General features: G+C 42.2%; 1 protein-coding gene across 1 annotated transcript in view; it reads right to left on the bottom strand.

Moving 5' to 3' along the window:
• The window catches only part of LOC137375616 (glutamine--fructose-6-phosphate aminotransferase [isomerizing] 2-like), an 87,450-nt gene that overhangs the window by 3,795 nt on the left and 63,788 nt on the right, over window positions 1-19,867 (bottom strand). The window contains exons 12-16 of the mRNA XM_068042992.1: window positions 18,927-19,024; window positions 15,257-15,377; window positions 14,825-14,982; window positions 4,153-4,267; window positions 2,141-2,268 (exon numbers count right to left, since the gene is read on the bottom strand). Coding sequence (XP_067899093.1) covers window positions 2,141-2,268; window positions 4,153-4,267; window positions 14,825-14,982; window positions 15,257-15,377; window positions 18,927-19,024 — 620 coding nt within the window. The remainder of the gene's footprint in view (window positions 1-2,140; window positions 2,269-4,152; window positions 4,268-14,824; window positions 14,983-15,256; window positions 15,378-18,926; window positions 19,025-19,867) is intronic.

Below are 19,867 nucleotides of genomic sequence, written 5' to 3'. Positions count from 1 at the left end.
TGCAAATATCGAACTCACTCCCCAAAAGGCAGTGGATGCTGTGGTAACTGAAATTTTCAAGACTGAGACTGATTTTTTTCTTAGCTAAGGATATTAAATGGCATGGAGCAAATGTGGGTTAATGGAGATGAGGTACAAGTCAGCCAAGATTTAATAAAATGGCAGAACAGGATCGCAGGGCTACTCCTATGTTCAAGGAATATATATATATGTACACAAGAAAAAAATCTAATTGGGATAACGTTAGTTAAGATACAAGTTTAAATACTTTCTAGAAATACAAGAGTATCAGGAATGAATGAGTGGAATTATTGGTATTGATATGGAGAGGCTTCATAAAAACTGACCACAACACGCATTAAGATACATGATTACGAGCAGAAAATGCGCAAGAGATAGAGTTAAGAATGTACACAATAGACTTATTAAACTAGGTCAAGGAATGTCATTATATGACAATATAACAAACATTGAGAGATTGGAACAGAAAAAAAATAGATAGCAAGAATAATACTGGTAGCTGTTTGTGATAAGGGCAATTAACAACTTGCCATTCTCTAGCAGTTGTTACAATAAGCAGGCTGACATCAAGAAAGGCAGCAGGGAGTTTATTTATATCAGATTGTAGTAGTATATTAGATATAAAACACGCTATGGCTGAATGGGCAGAAAAGTAATAACCAAAAGCACAGAATGAAAATACAAACAATTTCACAGAGGAAATCGCTGTGTTCCTGACATGGTGAAACAGAATAATATATCGGTTTAGAATTCAGCAGTTAAACAAAAGTGGAAAACCTAAAAGCTCACTTGGGTTTTGATGATGACTGAATAGTTATATTTTATGTCGTGGCAATGGATAGGGGAAAATACAGATGGATGTAAAAGACTTGAGAAAACATTTTGAGCTATGGGAATCAAAAAATGGAGCTGGAGTTTTTAAAATAGATCTTACAGAATGTTAAAAAAAATTCTTGAATTTGTGGATTTTAGATAAGTGGCAAGAGACAACCAAATAAAATAAATTATGCAAGAGGCACAAGTTTAAAGAGGGTATTTGGCTCCCACCTGACATAATTTCACAGAATATTTTAAAATGATAGTGAGATATACTCGTTATAAAGAATCAGAATATCAAATTGTGTTGCAGCATAGAACGAGGTTATTTAGCTCATCAGCTGGTCCACCAGCCTCATCTATTTCCATTGCATATATTTCGCTAGAGTAAGTTTATGGTAGCATAGTGATTATGTCACTGGACTAGTAATCTAGGGAATTCAATTCAATTAAAAATGTATTTAATTCATTAAAAAAAATTTCAATAAAAGGCTAGTATCAGTAATAGTGACCATGAAACTACTGGATTGCTGCAAAAAACCCATCTGGCTCATTAATGTCCCTTAGGGAAGGAAATCTGCCGCCATTACCCGGTCTGGCTGATATGCGACTCCAGACCCACAGCAATGCGCTTGGGTTAGCACCGCAGCCTCACAGCTGCAGTGACCCGGGTTCAATTCTGGGTACTGCCTGTGTGGAGTTTGCAAGTTCTTCCTGTGTCTGCGTGGGTTTCCTCCGGGTGCTCCGGTTTCCTCCCACATGCCAAAGACTTGCAGGTTGATAGGTTAATTGGCCATTATAAATTGCCCCTAGTATAGGTAGGTGGTAGGGAAATATAGGAACAGGTGGGGATGTGGTAGGAATATGGGATTAGTGCAGGATTAGTATAAATGGGTGGTTGATGGTCGGCACAGACTCGGTGGGCTGAAGGGCCTGTTTCAGTGCTGTATCTCTAAACTAAACTAATAACTTCTCTCTGAAATGGCCTATCAAGCCTCTCAGTTATATTCAAGGTGGCTCACCACCACTTTCTCCAGGGCAATTAGGGATGGGCGATAATCGCTGGCCTTACCTGCAACATTCTGAAGCAACTATTTAATTCTCTTAAAATAATTCAACAAGAAATTCCTAACTTAAGCAGTCAATATTATGCAGAATAGCTTTGCCTTGAATAAGGATTCAAGTAATTTAAGAATGGAACGGAAGAGGATTGCAAAGAACACATATATTTGAAGAGTCTATAGAACATGATGGTCTCAAGTTACAAATAATCAAGGATGGCTTTTCTGGAGGCTCTACTTACTAAAGCTCCTTCTAGGCATGTCGCATAATGATACCCACGACCCATGATTAGGAGTGATTTGTGCTGGAACAGCTCACGGGCCAGTAGCTGAATTTTTTCGTCCAAGGACAAAACTTCTTTAATCAGGGCTAAGAGGAGTTATGGAATAATAATGATGGGTTAAGAAAATAAATGAAGGTAGTTATGGACTTAATAATAACTACATCTTACATGCAGCTGTTCACGTGTTTTTATCTTCTAAATATTACAAGACATTTACAAACTGCCGAGGCAACATGCATAGAAACATTTAATATGAAAAATATATTTTCAAGTACAATCATTGAAGCTCACAGCACAGAAGGTGGCCACTTGGCCCACATCTATGGCAGATCTTACCCAGACCAATCCAAAATGCCCTGTTCTCCCTCTATAACCCTGTAACTTCCGCTGTTTCAAATATTCATACTCTCTGCGGCAAAGCATTCCATTCTCCTGCAATCTTCAGTCTAAAGAACTTCTTCCGAACTTCTCTCCTCACTCATGTGACAATTTTAAGTTGATGATCCCTCATTACTGAGTCCCCAACCACAGAAAATAGTCTCTCCCTATTATTCTTTCAAAACCCTTTTATAATTAAAAAAAACTCCATCAAATTTTCTCTGCTGCAGTGAAAAATAGTCCCAGTATCTCAAGTTACTCCCAGTATCACAAGTTACTGCTCCTAACTGTAATTCCCATGTCTGGCATCATCCTGGTGAATATACACTGGATGCTCTGTAACTTTACTATCCCTTTTATAATAAAATGTCCAAAACTGCGCACAGTACTCTAACTATGGCCTAACCAATATTAATAACAAATTATTTCATTACCTTTGCTCTTTCTAATCTATATATAACCCGCCTTAAAAAAATACTGAATCCCTGATTTAAACTTGGGGCATGAGCGCGACATTTGGGTGAGGGCGGGCCCAATGACAAGGTCGCACAGCCATGAGAATTGGACCATTTTAACTCCAGGCCTCATTACCATCTTCTAGTAGTGATTCATCCAGCCAGAATGATGAGGTGGCTGGCAGGTGGGAGTTCAGGCAGCAGGAGGTCACTGTCAGGGGCCTGAGGGAATAATCTTCAACACTAAGTGAAATCGTGGGGGAAGGGAGGTCAGGAGGTGATCACTGTTTTTGGGGGTGGGGGTGGTGAGGGCAGTGAGCAGGACAAAAGTCTAAGATTTCCTGGTGACGCCCGGAGGAATACTCATGTTATGAATCTTGGCCCATAAGAAACTAGCGAAATGTTAAGAACAAAATAAGAACCTGGATGGATCTTTTCTGATTCTGGATCCACCTGTTGCCAGTTTCCTCCAGTGCATCTGGCACGGTGCATGATTCTCATGATCTGAGATTTAAACTGTAATGGGGTCAGAGTGACGTTATTGTTACCCACCTTTTGAAGTACAAGGGCAGCAAATACATGGGACCACCACCACCTGCAAGTTCCCCTCCAAGTCACACACCATCTTGACTTGGAACTATATCGCCATTCCTTCACTGTCGCTGGGTCAAAATCCTGGAACTCCCTTCCTAACAGCAATGTGGGTATACCTACCCCAAATGGACTGCAGCGGTTCAAGGCAGCTCACCACCACTTTCTCAAGGGCAATTAGGGATGGGCAATAAATGCTGGCCTGGCCAGCGTCGCCCACATCCCATGAATGAATAAAAAAAAATATTTATGAGGCTATCACATGCCTCCTGAAACCAGGGAGTTAAATTGACAGTAGGCAGGAATGCAGCATGAACAAAAGGGCATGAGGGGTTAAAATCGGGGCAGTAATGTTTATAGTTGCAATAAAAATAAGGGTCTCAAGAGATCAGATCAAGTGATCAGGGAAACTAACAATTTTTAAATGTACAATATTTTATTTACATAGGTAAAACAAGAAAACACTTCATTTTAATTATCAATAATGTAATCTACATTTCTCTGATTAAATGCTCAGTGCTTAACTTGATATACAATGAAAATCACCTGGTAGAGTTTGAAGCCCGGCGATGATCTCCTTTCTCCTTTGCTGCAGAGAGATATGATCCTCAGACATCATGAGGCCAAACATGATCAAGGAAACAAACTGGCTAGTATAGGCCTGTAAAGAAGATAGGGTAAAACAAGTTGTCAGAAGGCTCAGGATGTTGCATTTGCTATATTTAGGAATTGTTTATATGACTACTTGGAATTATCAAGTTTAAAAAAAAATGGTGGTGGTATGGGGAGGATACCAGAGGCTTCCCACTGGAAATGCTCTACACTAACCATCATTAAAATTTTCACAAATTACTCATTTTAAATAAAGACATATTTTATCATTTTATTCAGCAGCATTATTTACAATCCTGCTTGTGCTACAAGTAAAATGCATTTAATTTTTTTCAAAACAGCCAGTGCCATGTCTATTTGAAAGATCTAATCTCAATGCAGTTTTGCCATAAATGGCTCCTACTATGTTAGCCCTTATTGTAATATCTGCATTACACAGGTTTGAAAACATTAGAAAATCATTAAGACACTATAGGAATAGGAAGAGAGACGGTTGATCAGTCACTGGGATTTGCAGAATGGCTACCTCAACAAGAAGATTCTTTGATCTCTGGGTTTCCTACAGTTTCTTTGATCTCAAACTAAAACATTTGGATGAAAAAGTTAAGCTTGAAATCCCAGCAGAGGGCATTTCCAACAGAGACCGTTGTAAAGAACTAAAATCTGGAAAATGACTAGTGATACAACATGGGAGCTAGATTATCTCAAAATTATATGTTGTTCTTGCAGGGCCTTAAAAACATATAAGAACATAAGAAATAAGAGCAGAGTAGGCCATTTGGCCCCTCAAGCCTGTCCCACTATTCAATAAAATCATGGCTGATCAACTCCTCTTTTGTGCCAGCTCCTCATAGCCCTCAACTCCCCGATATTTAAAAAATCTATCCACCTCCTCTTTATATACTTTCAATGATCTAGCCTCCACAATCTCTGGGGTTTAGAGTTCCAGACATGCACTACCTTCTGAGAGAAGAAATTCCTTTGCATCTCAGTTTTAAATGAGTGTCCCCTTATTCTGTAACTATGTCCTCCACTAGTGAAAACATCTTCCCAACATCTACCCTGTCAAAGCCCCCTCAGAATCTTGTACATTTCAATAAGATCACCCCTCATTCTTCTAAACTCTAATGAATCAAGGCCTAACCTGTTTAGCCGTTCTTGATAAGTCAACTCCTTCATTCCAGGAATCAGCCTCGTGAATCTCTTTTCAACTGCCTCCAATGCCAGCACAACCTTTCTTAAATTCGGGGACCAAAACTGTACACAGTACTCCAGATGCGGCCTCACCAACACCCTGTACAGTTGTAACAAGACATCCTTATTTTTAAACTCCAACCCCCTAGCAATAAAGGCCAAAATTCCATTTGCCTTCTTAATTACTTGCTGCACCTGTATGCTAACATTTTGTGTTTCATGCTCAAGAACACCCAGATCCCTCTGTGCTGCACTTTTTTGGAGTCTCTCTCCATTTAAATAATAGTCTGCCTTTTGATTCTTCCTACCAAAGTGCATAACCTCACACATTCCTACATTAAACTCCATCTGCCAAGTTTTTGCCCACTCACTCAACCTATCTATATCCCCTTGCAGATTCCTTATGTCCTCATCACAACATGCCCTCCCAACTATTTTTGTATCGTCAGCAAATTTGGATATATTACACTCTGCCCCCTCCTCCAAGTCATTGATATAGATAGTGAATAATTGAGGCCCTAGGACTGATCCTTGTGGCACTTCACTAGTTGCGTCTTTCTAACCTGAAAAAGACCCATTAATCCCGACTCTCGGTCTTCTGTGTGTTATCCCTAGTGTCGTGGCCATTATTTATCCTTCAATCATCATCACAAAAAACAGATTATCTGGTCATTATCACATTGTTGTTGTGGGAGTTTGTTGTGTACATCCTACTAATATGGATTGGCTTGTCACTTTTTAAACAATCCAAGTGGTCATTAAAAATCTATAATATTTACTAAAAAAAAATCATTTTAAATTATTCCATCATTAGCAATTCGATCTCAGCAGGAAAACTCTTCTGATTAGCTAGCTGTTCTTTACACCCAAAAAAAAGACTTGCATTTATATAGTGCCTTTCAGGACCACCAGACATCTCAAAGCGCTTTACAGCCTTTTGAAGTGTAGTCACTGTTGTAATACAGGAAACTCGGCAGATAGCAAGCACACAGCAGACTCCCGTTCAAGTCTTCAGAAGAAGGAATTTACCTCCACACAAGACAGGTGGCAGGTTGTTCAACCTTGCCCGTCTAAGAGCGAAGACCAAAGTACGGAAAGTCCTCATCAGGAAACTCCTCTTTACTGACGATGCTGCATTAACATTTCACACTGAAGAGTGTCTGCAGAGACTTATCGACAGGATTGCGGCTGCCTGCAACAAATTTGGCCTAACCATCAGCCTCAAGAAAACAAACATCATGGGACAGGACGTCAGAAATGCTCCATCCATCAATATCGGCAACCATGCTCTGGAAGTGGTTCAAGAGTTCACCTACCTAGGCTCAACTATCATCAGTAACCTGTCTCTCGATGCAGAAATCAACAAGCGCATGGGAAAGGCTTCCACTGCTACGTCCAGACTGGCCAAGAGAGTGTGGGAAAATGGAGCACTGACACGGAACACAAAAGTCTGAGTGTATCAAGCCCGTGTCCTCAGTACCTTGCTCTATGTCAGCCAAGAGCGACGTCTCAATTTATTCCATCTTCGCTGCCCGAGAATCCTTGGCATCAGGTGGCAGGACTGTATCTCCAACACAGAAGTCCTCAAGGCGGCCAACATCCCCAGCATATACACTCTACAGAGCCAGCGGCTCCTGAGATGGCTTGGCCATGTGAGCCGCATGGAAGATGGCAGGATCCCCAAGGACACATTGTACAGCGAGCTCGTCACTGGTATCAGACCCACTGGCTGTCCATGTCTCCGCTTTAAAGACATCTGCAAATGCGACATGAAGTCCTGTGACATTGACCACAAGTCGTGGGAGTCAGTTGCCAGTGATCGCCAGAGCTGGCGGGCAGCCATAAAGGCAGGGCTAAAGTGTGGCCAATCGAAGAGACTTAACAGTTGGCAGGAAAAAAGACAGAAGCACAAGGGAAGAGCCACTGTGTAACAGCCCCAACAACCAATTTTATCTGCAGCACCTGTGGAAGAGTCTGTCACTCTAGAATTGGCCTTTATAGCCACTCCAGGCGCTGCTTCACAAACCACTGACCACCTCCAGGCGCTTACCCATTGTCTCTTGAGACAAGGAGGCCAAAGAAGAAGGAAAAAAAAGAAGATTCTGTTTTTTGTGATCTTGTTTGAAGGATAAATAATGGCCAGAATACCAGGTATAACTCCCATGCTCTTCATCAAAATAGTGCCATGGGACCTTTTACATCAACAGAAACAGACAGATGGGGCCTCAGTTTAACATCTCATCTGAAAGACGGCACCTCCAACAGTGCAGTGCTCCCTTAGTACTGCACTGGAATGTCAGCCTTGACTTTTGTGCTTAAGCCCTGGAGTGGGACTCAAACCCAGAACATTGTGATTCAGAGGCAAGAGTGCTACCAACTGAGCCACAGCTGACACACCAAAGTTCATTCATCCTGTTTGAAAAGTAATTACAAACATCTCTGCTGCTTATTTGCTTCTCCTGTTCTCTCTGAACCAATCTGGAACTGAAGGCCTGCTTCTTCCGAGAACTGAAACTTGATTCTTCTAAACTAACAGTCAGAGATTGACTGTAGATGTTTTCGGTAAAAGGACAGTCTTCCAATGAATATAATGGGTGATGTAAGTTCTTTTGCTGTTTATAGCAGGCTTCATATTTTTGAAAATCATCCAACATTAAAAGACAGTTGCCCAGAATCTCCAGAAGATCGACAGAAACCCTGGCGAAACAATATAAATGGCTAATTTACACTATATCTTCAGGGTTTCAACCAACGCTACAGTGGACATTGTGAGATCCACTTGGAAATTCTCCTTTGGTGCAAATAGCTGCTGTAGGTACCAGTCACTGGGAAGGATCCATGACACTCAGTAAGAATACTAAAACCCTTTACAGCTGGAGACTACATTGATTGAAATGAATCTTTCCAAAGCAGGAAAACACTGCTGCGCACAAAAAACCCAATAATGTTGAACCAGTGCAGGTGATGGTATTGGAAACTTTTCTAAACTAAACTTTCAAGCTCAATAAATGAAATTCTAACTTAACATTTTTACTGGACTTTGCACATTGTATATTAGAAACTATTTAATAGCAGAGAAAGATACCACAAGTGAAGCTTTCTTGTATAAAGTCACAATTGAAACTAAAAGGTATCAATCCAGAATGTGTCACATACACACCCAATTAACATTTTTTTCTCATGAAATGGCCAATACTGGCAGGATCACATTTTATTACTCATTTCTAGTTGCCTTGAGGCGGTGGTGCTGGCCTGTCTACTTGAACTGCAGCTGTCCTTGTGGTAATGGTGCTCCCAAGAAATGGGAGCACAAGGACACAATTTTAACTAAAGTGACAATGTGCTGGCAGAACTCCACTTCTCTCAAAGGGACAATATCTTGAGCTTACACTTATCTTCCAGGGAGCTAGGCAGGTACTACTCAAAACAGGCTTAGCCTCCATATGTAAAGAATGGAGATGACCATTTCTATCATATGTAATCTATAATTAATGCTTTACAATTCTATCCTTAAAAAAACAAACTTGGTATCATAAGCTGAAGTAACAGCAGGAAAATGATTCATGCGATAACACTGACAGTTGAATAATAGACTGTATAAGTTGGGCTAAAATATATTTGGACTGCATTGCTGCTAAACAGCATTAACCACATCTTTTAAAAGCAGTCTATTTTAGCCTTCCTCTTTCCTCAATTAAAAAGCAATTCATAATTCCTATACTCGGTAGAAATTGATATTCGTCACATAAAACAGTTCTATTGGAATTTACTTTGTGCTGAGCTTAGCTTCAATCAATATTGTACCTTAATCATACTAATCCCAAGATATTCTGGTGGGCTACGATACCCGACACAATAAATACATACAGATGAAAAAAACATCGCTAAACATTTTTTACTGAACAGGGCAAAGATTCACTAATTTGTTCTGATTTTATTTATAAACAGTACTAAATCATAACCGAACAGGATATAGAACTTTCCAACAAATAAGCAGAAAGCAGAAATTAACATTACCAAATAAATATAAAACACACCAATCGTGAATTTAGTCGGCAAACAACTAGGGGAAATAATGAAAAAAAAAGATTTTGGCCTCAATCTTCTATTGCTTGTTGAAACCATTTTAAAAATCACTTTGACTACAACACAATTTTGGCTGAATTTTAACCTGGAAAAACATGTGGGCATGGGTGCGTGTTGGGGTTTAAAATTGGGAAAATGTCAGCCAGATCTAACCTGTTGACTTCTGTATTTAACACAAGCTCATTGGGCTGCGGGCATGCAAACCTGTGGGAGAGGCGGGTTGCCAATTACCATATATTACTCACTCAATTACAGCAATATTAACACACACTTTCAACTTTAATGTTGGGTCCATGGGTTTCCTGGGCTTCCTGAAATTCGCCAGTGAAAGTAAGGTGAGTACACAGGAACAAATGAGGAGGTTGAATTAATCTCAGGGAATAGGAGCAGGAGTAGGCCATTTGCAACCCCTCCCCCTCCACCCTGCCCCCCCAAAGCCTGCTCCACCATTCAATAAGATCATGGCTGATCTGATTGTGGTCTCAACTCCACTTTCCTGCCAGCCGCCTATAACACGTGACTCCCTTGTCCATCAAAATGTGCTAATAAATACTCAGTGTTTACCTGCTTGAGAGAAAGAGTTTGTTCACAGTACTTTTGCTGAGAGGTTACTTTCTACACTTTGGAGGTTTGTTGTATCACATAAGAATGGTGCAGCTTATGCTGCCTTAGGTTGGACCTCACAGGAGGACCACGATGACTAGCAACACCAGCAATAGCACCCAGAGCAGCATGCTACTCACAGACTTGTAGCTCCACAGAAGAGGGGACCAGCGGAGAGGTGGCTGGCAGAGAGGTGCAGCTCACAGGAGACACTACGCACGAAACTACAGGAAGAGACTCAGTTTCCTTGGCATGTTTGAACAGTGGTGTCTCAGGAGCCTCAGGATGTCAAGTCAGGTGTTTCGTTTTATTTGTTTCATGGGATGTGGGCGGCGTTGGCAAGGCCAGCATTTATCGCCCATCCCTAATTGTCCTTGAGAAGGTGGTGGTAAGCGGTCTTCATGAATCGCTGAATCCATCTGGTCCGGGTACACCCACAGTGCTGTTAGGGAGGGAGTTCCAGGATTTTTATCCAGTGACAGTGAAGGATCAATGACATATTTCCAATTCAGGATGTTGTGTGTCTTGGAGGGGAACTTGCATGTGGTGGTGTTCCCACGCGTCTGCTGCCCTTGTCCTTCTAGGTGGAAGAGGTCGTGGGATTGGAAGGTGCTGGCGAAGAAGGTGTGGTGAGTTGCTGCAGTGCATCTTGTATATGGTACACACTGCTGCCTCTGTGCATCGGTGGTGGAGGGAGTGAATGTTTAAGGTGGCGGACGGTGTGCCAATGAAGCAGGGGGAATGGCATTAAGTGAATTGCACATTTGAGAATTGAAGCATTCAAAAGGGAATTCGATAGTTACATAAAAAGGACGACTATGAAGGGTTACAGGCAGAAGGTGGAGAAATGGCACTTGGAGAAATACTCATTAGAAGAGCCAGTGCAGACATGATGAGCTGAATGGCCTCCTTCTGCACTGTGACAATTCTGTGATTCTGCAAAGCAGGCTGCTTTGTCCTGGATGGTGTCGAGCCTCAGAGTATCGTTGGAGCCGCACTCATGCAGGCAAGCAGAAAGTATTCTTTCACACTCCTGACTCGTGCCTTGTAGATGGTGGACAGGCTTTGGGGAGTCAGGAGGTGGGTTACATGCCACAGAATTCCCAGCCTCTGCCCTGCTCTTGTAGCCACAGTATTTACATGGTTGCTCCAGTTCAGTTCCTGGTCGATGGTAACCCCCAGGACGTTGATTGTGGCAATTCAGCAATGGGAATGCTGTTGAATGTCAAGTTGAGATGATCAGATTATCTCTTGGTGGTAGACATCTGCAGGCTCCAAGAAAAAGACCTGCGGACTGCTGGATGTCCACAACAGTGGCTGTCAAAGCCATTATCGGTTTCAACTTTTTTGCTCAAATCATCCCAAGGCTCTGCTGCAGAGGTGCTCAGGATCTCCCAGTCAGGCATGCATAGATGCATAAGACAGGTGATTGATGGCGTGCTTTCCAGGACTGTCAGTTATGCAAACTTTGCCAGTGATGATGTCTGTCAGAATGAACAGGTGCTCATCTGTGTGGCTCTGGCTGGCTTCTCACAGGTGCAGGGCACCACTGACTGCATTCACATGGCAATCTGGGCACTCCCAGATCAAATAGGAGTATTTGTCAACTGCAAAGGTTTCCACTCCATCAACCTGTAGCTGGTGTGCAACCACAAAAAAGATGCCTTTACTGGTGTGCCCAAGATTCTCGGACAGCTGCCATGATGCTTTCATCCTGCGACAGCCCAATCTCCCTGATCTCTTCAGACATGGAACTAGACTTAAGGGGTGGCTGCTAGCTGAAAAGGGTCCACGTGCCTCATGGCCCGTGTCAGAAAACTGACCACCGAAGCCCAGCAGTGCTATATCACCACCAGATGTGTGATTAGACAAGCCATTGGCATGCTGAAGATGGATACAGTTGCCGGGATAGAATGGAGGTACCCTTCAGTACACACCAAGGTCTCGAGAACAGTCGTGGTTTGCTGTGCTCTGTGCAGCAGCGAGGCTTAGAGCAGTATTCGGAACAAGACAAAGAGCTCAGATCTTCCTCGGACGATTCAGGGGATGTGGGGGAGGGAATGTTGGTAGAATAAAGCAGAAAAGGATGATATGGCCAATACACTCCCAGTTGCTCACATTGCTGTCTGGATGCACTTATTAATACAAGGTTCTCTTCGGCTGCACCAGTAGGCCCATGTCATTAGGAAATGGAAATGTCACACTTTCTGTTCTTCCCCCATAGCAACCAATGTTATTGACACAAAGCAGTCCTTCAACTAACCAACCACCCTTTCAACAACCCCCTTTGGTCCCCATCAATTCATGTCCTCATATTCATCATCAAACAGCTTACCATTTACCACCCAAGGATGGACAAGACTGGAAAGTGGTGAAAAAAATGATTTAAAGAACAGAAACTTAACAAACCAACATTTTCTCAAACACCCATGTGCATACCCTTGTGTAACTACAAACCCTTTTCTGCTACTCCTACATGGTACAACCTGTGAGCCTTCAACAGAGGTAGAAGCAGGCCGTTCAGATCCCTGCTCTGACTACTGAGATGCTCTTGGCTGACGTCCACTGGGTCTCAAAGCCTATGAAGGTCCAGCCAAAGATTGCTCCACCTGCACCTGTGCAGGGGCAGTCTTGCCCTTTGGGAAATGAAGCAGAATGTGGGCTGCTGATTGAGGGGTAGGCTTGTCGGTGAGAAGTGAAAGCGCTTTAAGTGGAGTCCCCACTTTCAACACCCCTTTAGCCATCACCCCACTTATGGCCCAGCCACACTTCACTGATACCACTGTGCTGGAGAACACTTTGGTGCAGATCAGCTCAGTCCTGTAATGCTAAACCTCAAGTATCTGATAACCTATATAGAATGGAAGATGTGCCAGCATCCATTTTCTGTGAAATGGTGTTGTGGACAGGCATGGGTACATTTGATTGGAATGTATGACAGCCCATGACTAGCCACTCTATCTATGGAAGATGACATCACCTCAGAAACCTGCGACATTACCCCCCACCCCACACCCTCACCACTCATGCTTGATATGGACTCCTCCAATCACTGCAACTGTGGTCAGTCCATTTTAAAGGCCTGCAAGGAGGGAAAGAAAAGACATATGAGTGAGCACAATGGTTTGTGTTCATCCGATGAATGGCGTTCATTTGGTGTGGATGGCAATGAGGGAGTGTGACATTGCATAAGGACGAGAATGAGTGGGTATGCTGGCCTATGAAGATGGGGACATGAGCAAGTGGATACAAAAAAGGAAGGTGCATCTGCAAGGTAAATGGATGTGAGTGGTGATGTAGAAGGGGATGGTAGCCGAGTCATAATGTTACTGGACTAGTAATCTAGAGTCCAAATCCCATCACGGCAGCTGGGGGAATTTAAATTCAGTTCATTAATAAATCTGGAATAAAATGTTAGTCTCATTAATAATGATCATGAAACTACTGGATTGTTGTAAAAACCCACCTGGTTCACTAAGGTCCATCAGGGGAGGAAATCTGCCATCCTTACACCTGACTCCAGATCCACAGCAATGTGGTTGACTCTCAGCTGCCCACTGAAATACTGTAGCAAGCCACTCAGTTGTATCAAACTGCTACAGAAAAAAGCACTGTGGTTGTACCTCCACCACATGGATTGCAGCAGTTCAAGAAGGCAGCTCATCACCACCTTAAGGACAATTAGGGATGGGCTATAAATGCCGGCCTTGCCAACAACACTCACACCCTAAGAACGAATTAACAAAAAGTATTGAAAAGGCAGTGAGGGGATCGAGTGATGCACACAGCAGGAGGAAGGTGAATGTGGCACTGTACTCAACCTTTCCGACTCTTAGATCATTAAACTGCTTTCTGCATTGAATCCAGGACCGTCGCACCATGTTTCTGACCTCCTCCGTAACCTCCAACCACACCTTCTTTGTCTCAGTAGCAGGTTTCTTACTCCCATTGCTAGGGAAGAGTATTTCTCTCCTGCTGCTCCCAGCGGCACAGCCAGGGAGGCTTTCAAGAAGCGGGGTGCAGCATTAGCCTCTCTTGCAACACTTGCAGTACACTGACAGCCAACTCCAATTCCTTTAACTTGCATGCTTGGATTGTCCCTTTAAATACTAGAGTTGAGATCGAGTCATGCAGATCCACATAATGCCCTCGACCACTGATTGGACAGGAAACTCGAATGTGAAATGATAATGGGTGGCTGAGTTAAAAAGCCACTGACAGACACACTTAACATATTTCCAGGTGTCCCATGCACTATTGAACTTACCGCCCTCCCAGCGCATTAAAATCTGCCCTTTGAACCTGTTCCTCTCAGGTCTTTTCCCTGATAAGGGTATGACAAAATTCAATTGTACACTTAAGTGCACTGTCCATCAACCTGCTACAGTAGGAGATCAAATCAATAGAAAATGTGATGCTTTTGTTAATTCTGACAAGTGTTCTAAATTAGACCAATTTTAGAAAAGCTTTGCTTTATAAATCCATTTTTAGAAAATTCAGCATCCAGCACAAAGTATAATTTCAAGTTTTAGAGCTGGAGTTAAGCCAATTCAGATTGCTTTTTTTTTTAAAACAACTTTCTTGTCACATCCTATTTTACCATACACTAGTATATATCACAAAACTGAAAATAGGGTTGTTTAAGCAATCACAAAATTCCGAACTACTCAAAAGAATAAACATAAGGTAACAGTGCTCATTTTAAAAGAAGGAACTCATTAACCTTTGTGCTCGCCACTCCAATTTCAGGTCCGGCATTAATATGTATACCACAATCAGTTTCTCGAGAAATAGTGCTTCCAACCGTGTTTGTAATGCCAATAGTCAAGGTACCACGATTCTTGCAGTATCGCAGAGCCATGAGTGTATCTGCTGTTTCACCTGTTAAACAGAAACAGATTTTAGCATGATGCAAAATTATATCATTTTACAATCAATTCTGTTCACTTCAAATCACTTGAAATGCAGGAATACAAAACTACAGATAAGTTTATCTTCCAAATGAAAAATGTTAAATGTTGTTCAATAAGCAGATTCCAAGATATCTCTTCAGAACTGCAGAAAGGATATTTTCCTCATGATTGCATGCAAATATACAAATTATTACAAGAATTTTTTTTTAAAATCAGACTTCAAAAAATGTTTTAATGCATACCTGACTGGCTAATAAAAAAGCAGACATCATCTCTGAAAACAGGAGTGCTTCTGTCCATGAAGTCACTGGCAAGTTCAACCATCACTGGCAATTCAGTTAGTTCTTCTAATATTTGACGTGTCTAGATTGACCAAGAGTATTGGATGTAATACTCAAACAGAATATATGAATTTACATTGGTTATGAACAACCTATCCTCTAATTCTATTTTTGTAGTGTGCAGGCCCTCTAAATATGTTTGCGCAGCCATGCATGCACAGTAACTTAAAGGGGCCGACTTTTGCATGGCCTGCATGTGAAAGTTCGGGTTGCTGTGCGCCTGAGCAGCTTAGAGGAAACATTGGTTATAATGTGGTATTTGGAAAATACAAGTTAACCATTCCTAACTACATAAATATCTATACTTCTTCTTCTTCTTTAGCCTCCTTGTCTCGAGAGACAATGGGTAAGCGCCTAGAGGTGGTCAGTGGTTTGTGAAGCAGCACCTGGAGTGGCTATAAAGGCCAATTCTAGAGTGACAGACTCTTCCGCAGGCGCTGCAGAATAAAATTGGTTGTTGGGGCTGTTACACAGTTGGTGCTCTCCTTGCGCTTCTGTCTTTTTTTCTGCTAACTGCCAAGTCTTTTCGGCTCGCCACTCTTTAGCCCCGCCTTTATGGCTGTCTGCCAGCTCTGGCAATTACTGGCAACTGACTCCCACGACTTGTGGTCAATGTCACAGGACTTCATGTCACGTTTTCAGACGTCTTTGAAGCGGAGACATGGACGACTGGTAGGTCTGATACCAGTGACGAGTTCGCTGTACAATGCGTCCTTGGGGATTCTGCCATCTTCCATGCGGCTCACATGGCCAAGCCATCTCAAGCGCCGCTGGTTCAGCAGGGTGTATATGCTGGGGATGTTGGCCGCCTTGAGGACTTCTGCGTTGGAGATACAGTCCTGCCAGCTGATGCCAAGGATTCTCCGGAGGCAGCGAAGATGGAATGAATTGAGACATCACTTTTATGTATGTACAGTTCAAGTTAGCTTTTACAAGCTTTCTAGAATCATACGCTTTTTATTATTCGTCCACGGGATGTAGGCGTCGCTGGATAGGCCAGCATTTATTGCCCATCACTAATTGCCCCTGAGAAGGTTGTGGTGAGCTGTTCTTCAACTATGATGAATAAACTCCAGATACAACATAGAATCACACAGAATTTACAGTACAGAAACAGGCCATTCTGTTGAGGGATGAATTTTGGCTCGGACATTCGGAGAACTGGCCTATATTTTAATCAAATAATGCCATGAGATCTTTTACATCCATCTAATAGGGCAGATGAAGCCTTGGCTGAATGTCTCTTCTATTATGGGCTTTCATGGCTTGTAATCTTAAGACATGAATTAAATATGAACGTTCCTTAAACCTATCAAAGCTAGGCAGTTGGCAACTGCAGTTATCATAACAGGAAAGCAAGAACAGACAGCTTGCAAATGGATTTGAGATTTCTTTTAAGAACCTATCCACATCTGGGAAATGTCTTCTGGGCAAATAAAGATACTTGTTGCAAGGACATGGGCTTTCTGGTGCAGGGCGGGTGGTAGAGTCAGCCAAGGATGCATATCAAGGGTGTATAAGCATCTCATGTGAGTATGCAACTGAGGGGTAGCAAGAATGTGTTGTAGGCAAGCCATCATAGATACCTACAAAGAGTTAAGTGAAGAATTCACTTTCATGGAAAACTGCTTAGGGATATTAAATCTCTTCTTCATTTGGGAGCATGACATCTTCATTACAGACACATCTCTAACCTGCTCAGTCACTTTTTCCAGGACTGCAGCTCACTAAGGGAGGGTGACCCTAGGATATGTCTTTGCCAGGAACTCATTTAACAATACTTCCAGAATTCTGTCACTAAATAGAGTTGTACATTGTCCTCCACCTCCCAAACAGGAAGAGCAGGTATAGATATAGAAGACGTTTTTTAAGCCCTGCACAGGAATTTCTGCCCCTCCCAACCTCCGTGCTCCCAGTGCGGCACAGTGGTTAGCACCGCAGTCTCACAGCTCCAGCGACCCGGGTTCAATTCTGGGTACTGCCTGTGTGGAGTTTGCAAGTTCTCCCTGTGTCTGCGTGGGTTTTCTCCGGGTGCTCCGGTTTCCTCCCACAAGCCAAAAGACTTGCAGGTCGGTAGGTAAATTGGCCATTATAAATTGCCCCTAGTATAGGTAGGTGGTAGGGAAATATAGGGACAGGTGGGGATGTGGTAGGAATATGGGATTAGTGTAGGATTAGTATAAATGGGTGGTTGATGGTCGGCGCAGACTCGGTGGGCAGAAGGGCCTGTTTCAGTGCTGTATCTCTAAACTAAACTAAATATGTGATAGAAATTTTGCCAGCAGTGCTTCGGTCATATGTTGCATGTTTATAAGAGGACGCTGGAGAACAAGAGAGGATTGCGCACTTCTGCTGGTGCCACAAACTGCTTCTGTGGTGGCAATCACCTCGGAGTGGAATTTCAGTCACTATAATCTTTTCCAGCACAATAAAACTGGGGTTGAATTTTTGGAACTGGCAGTTTAGCAAGATATTTTTAAAAATTCCTTCTTAAGCAAATGTTTTAACAACTTGCTTCAATTCATCTCAAATTAATTTGTGTGCATACTTCTCCCCATCCCCACTTTAATTCTTCTGTTCCGAACATCATAGATGCCAAAAACAAGGAAGATATGCAGCAAGGATTAGGAAATAATTAGGATCAGGATCAGCTTTTCATTTCAGGAAAGGTTCAAATACAAATGGATGATTCAAACTGAATCATCGCTGCTCTGAATAGCTGACGCTTTCCAGCTGAGAGGACAATTTTTAACTTCCGTCCAAAAAAGGCTGCTGCTTGAAGCCAGCATCAGGAGGCTGGAACCATTTCCAGGATAGGGTCGCATCAGCATAATTGGGATGAGCTGGAGAGTGGTCAATGGCCAGTAGCAGGTAGCTTGCCACACTGGAAATTGGTAAATCTGGTGCTTCTATGGGTGAACCAAGCTGGATGTCAGCAGTAAATAGGTTGGGGGAGTGGGGCGGGGGATGGAAACCATACAGCAGCAGGCTTCAGTATTTTTGTGGGGCCCAGGGAGCATTTTTGCTCCTCCAGCCTTCCCTCACAAAATCCTAAGAAGGTTCCAGAGTGTTTCTGAGCATCTTCTGCCAGTCTTGAAGGACCACTGCCGAGGCTGCTCACCATGCTCTTCCCATTTGTACCTCAAAATTCCATATGCAGTCCTATAATTGGAATAAGTTTTGCATATGCAAGAAACATTCCTACATGTTTTAAGCAGGCATGTTGTGCACTGATTTACAGGCCTGCCTTAAAATTGCATTAGGTGGGCCTTCGACATCCAAGAGGCAACCAACTTTACCCCCACACCAACGTTACACAGTTGACTACCCATTTTCAGATGAGTAATAGGCAATCGGCAGCTGACATTGCGCCCCCCCCCCCAATCCAAGTGTAAAATGCTAATATTAATATTAACAATATTAATTTGGGGAGGAGATTAAAAAATAAAATGTTGTCAGCTTAACAAAAATACTAAATCTAAAATAATGTTGTAAAAGATAGTGCTCCAAAAGGCAGCTGCAGATTAGATTTTTAAAATTGTACAGCATAACACTGAATGTTCAAACTTACTGCAACTGCAGAATGGTAACTAGTTCCACAGCCAATCAAGAGCAAGCGCCGGCACCTTTTTATTTCTTTCAGGTGGTCTTTCAACCCACCCAGCATTACTATAATAATTAAAAGAAATTAATCATTATAAAACAAATTGATTAGGAAGGTAAAATTAGAGTACGAGAGAAAGCTAGCTAGAAATAAATATAAAGACATACAGTAAGAGTTTCTATAGATATTTTAAAAAGAGTTAACAAAGTGAGCATTGGTCCTATAGAAAGTGAGTCTGGGGAATTAATAATGGATAATAAGGAGATGGCAAATGTATTGAACAGATATTTTGCATCGGTCTTCACTACATCCCAGTATTCGCTGTAAGTCAGGAAATGGAAGGGAGGGAGGAACTTATAAATATTACCATCACCAGGGAAGTGGTACTGAACAAATTGTTGGAGCTACGGGCTGACAAGTCCCCAGGTCCTGATGGACTTCATTCTAGGGTGTTAAAAGAAGTGGCTAGTGAGATAGTTGATGCGCTCGTTTTAATTTTCCAAAATTCCCTAGATTCGGGAAAGGTTCCGCTGGATTGGAAAATAGCAAATGTAACTCCTTTATTCAAAAAGGGAGACAGAAAGCCAGGAAACTACAAACTACAGCTTAACATCTGTCTTAGGGAAAATGTTAGAAGCTATTATTAAAGACGTTATAGCAGGGCATTTAGAAAAATTCAAGGTAATCAGGCAGAGTCAACATGGTTTTGTGAAAGGGAAATCATGTTTAACCAATTTATTGGAGTTCTTTGAGGGAGTTACATGTGTTGTGGATAAAGGGGAACCGGTGGATGTATTGTACTTAGATTTCCAAAAGGCATTTGATAAGGTGCCACATCAAAGGTTATTGCAGAAAATAAAAGCTCATGGTGTTGGGGGTAATGTCTTGGCATGGATAAAAGATTAGCT

The sequence above is a fragment of the Heterodontus francisci genome, chromosome 12 (assembly GCF_036365525.1).
Source record: "Heterodontus francisci isolate sHetFra1 chromosome 12, sHetFra1.hap1, whole genome shotgun sequence".
Lineage (NCBI taxonomy): Eukaryota > Metazoa > Chordata > Chondrichthyes > Heterodontiformes > Heterodontidae > Heterodontus > Heterodontus francisci.
This window is presented reverse-complemented; position numbering and strand designations above follow the sequence as displayed.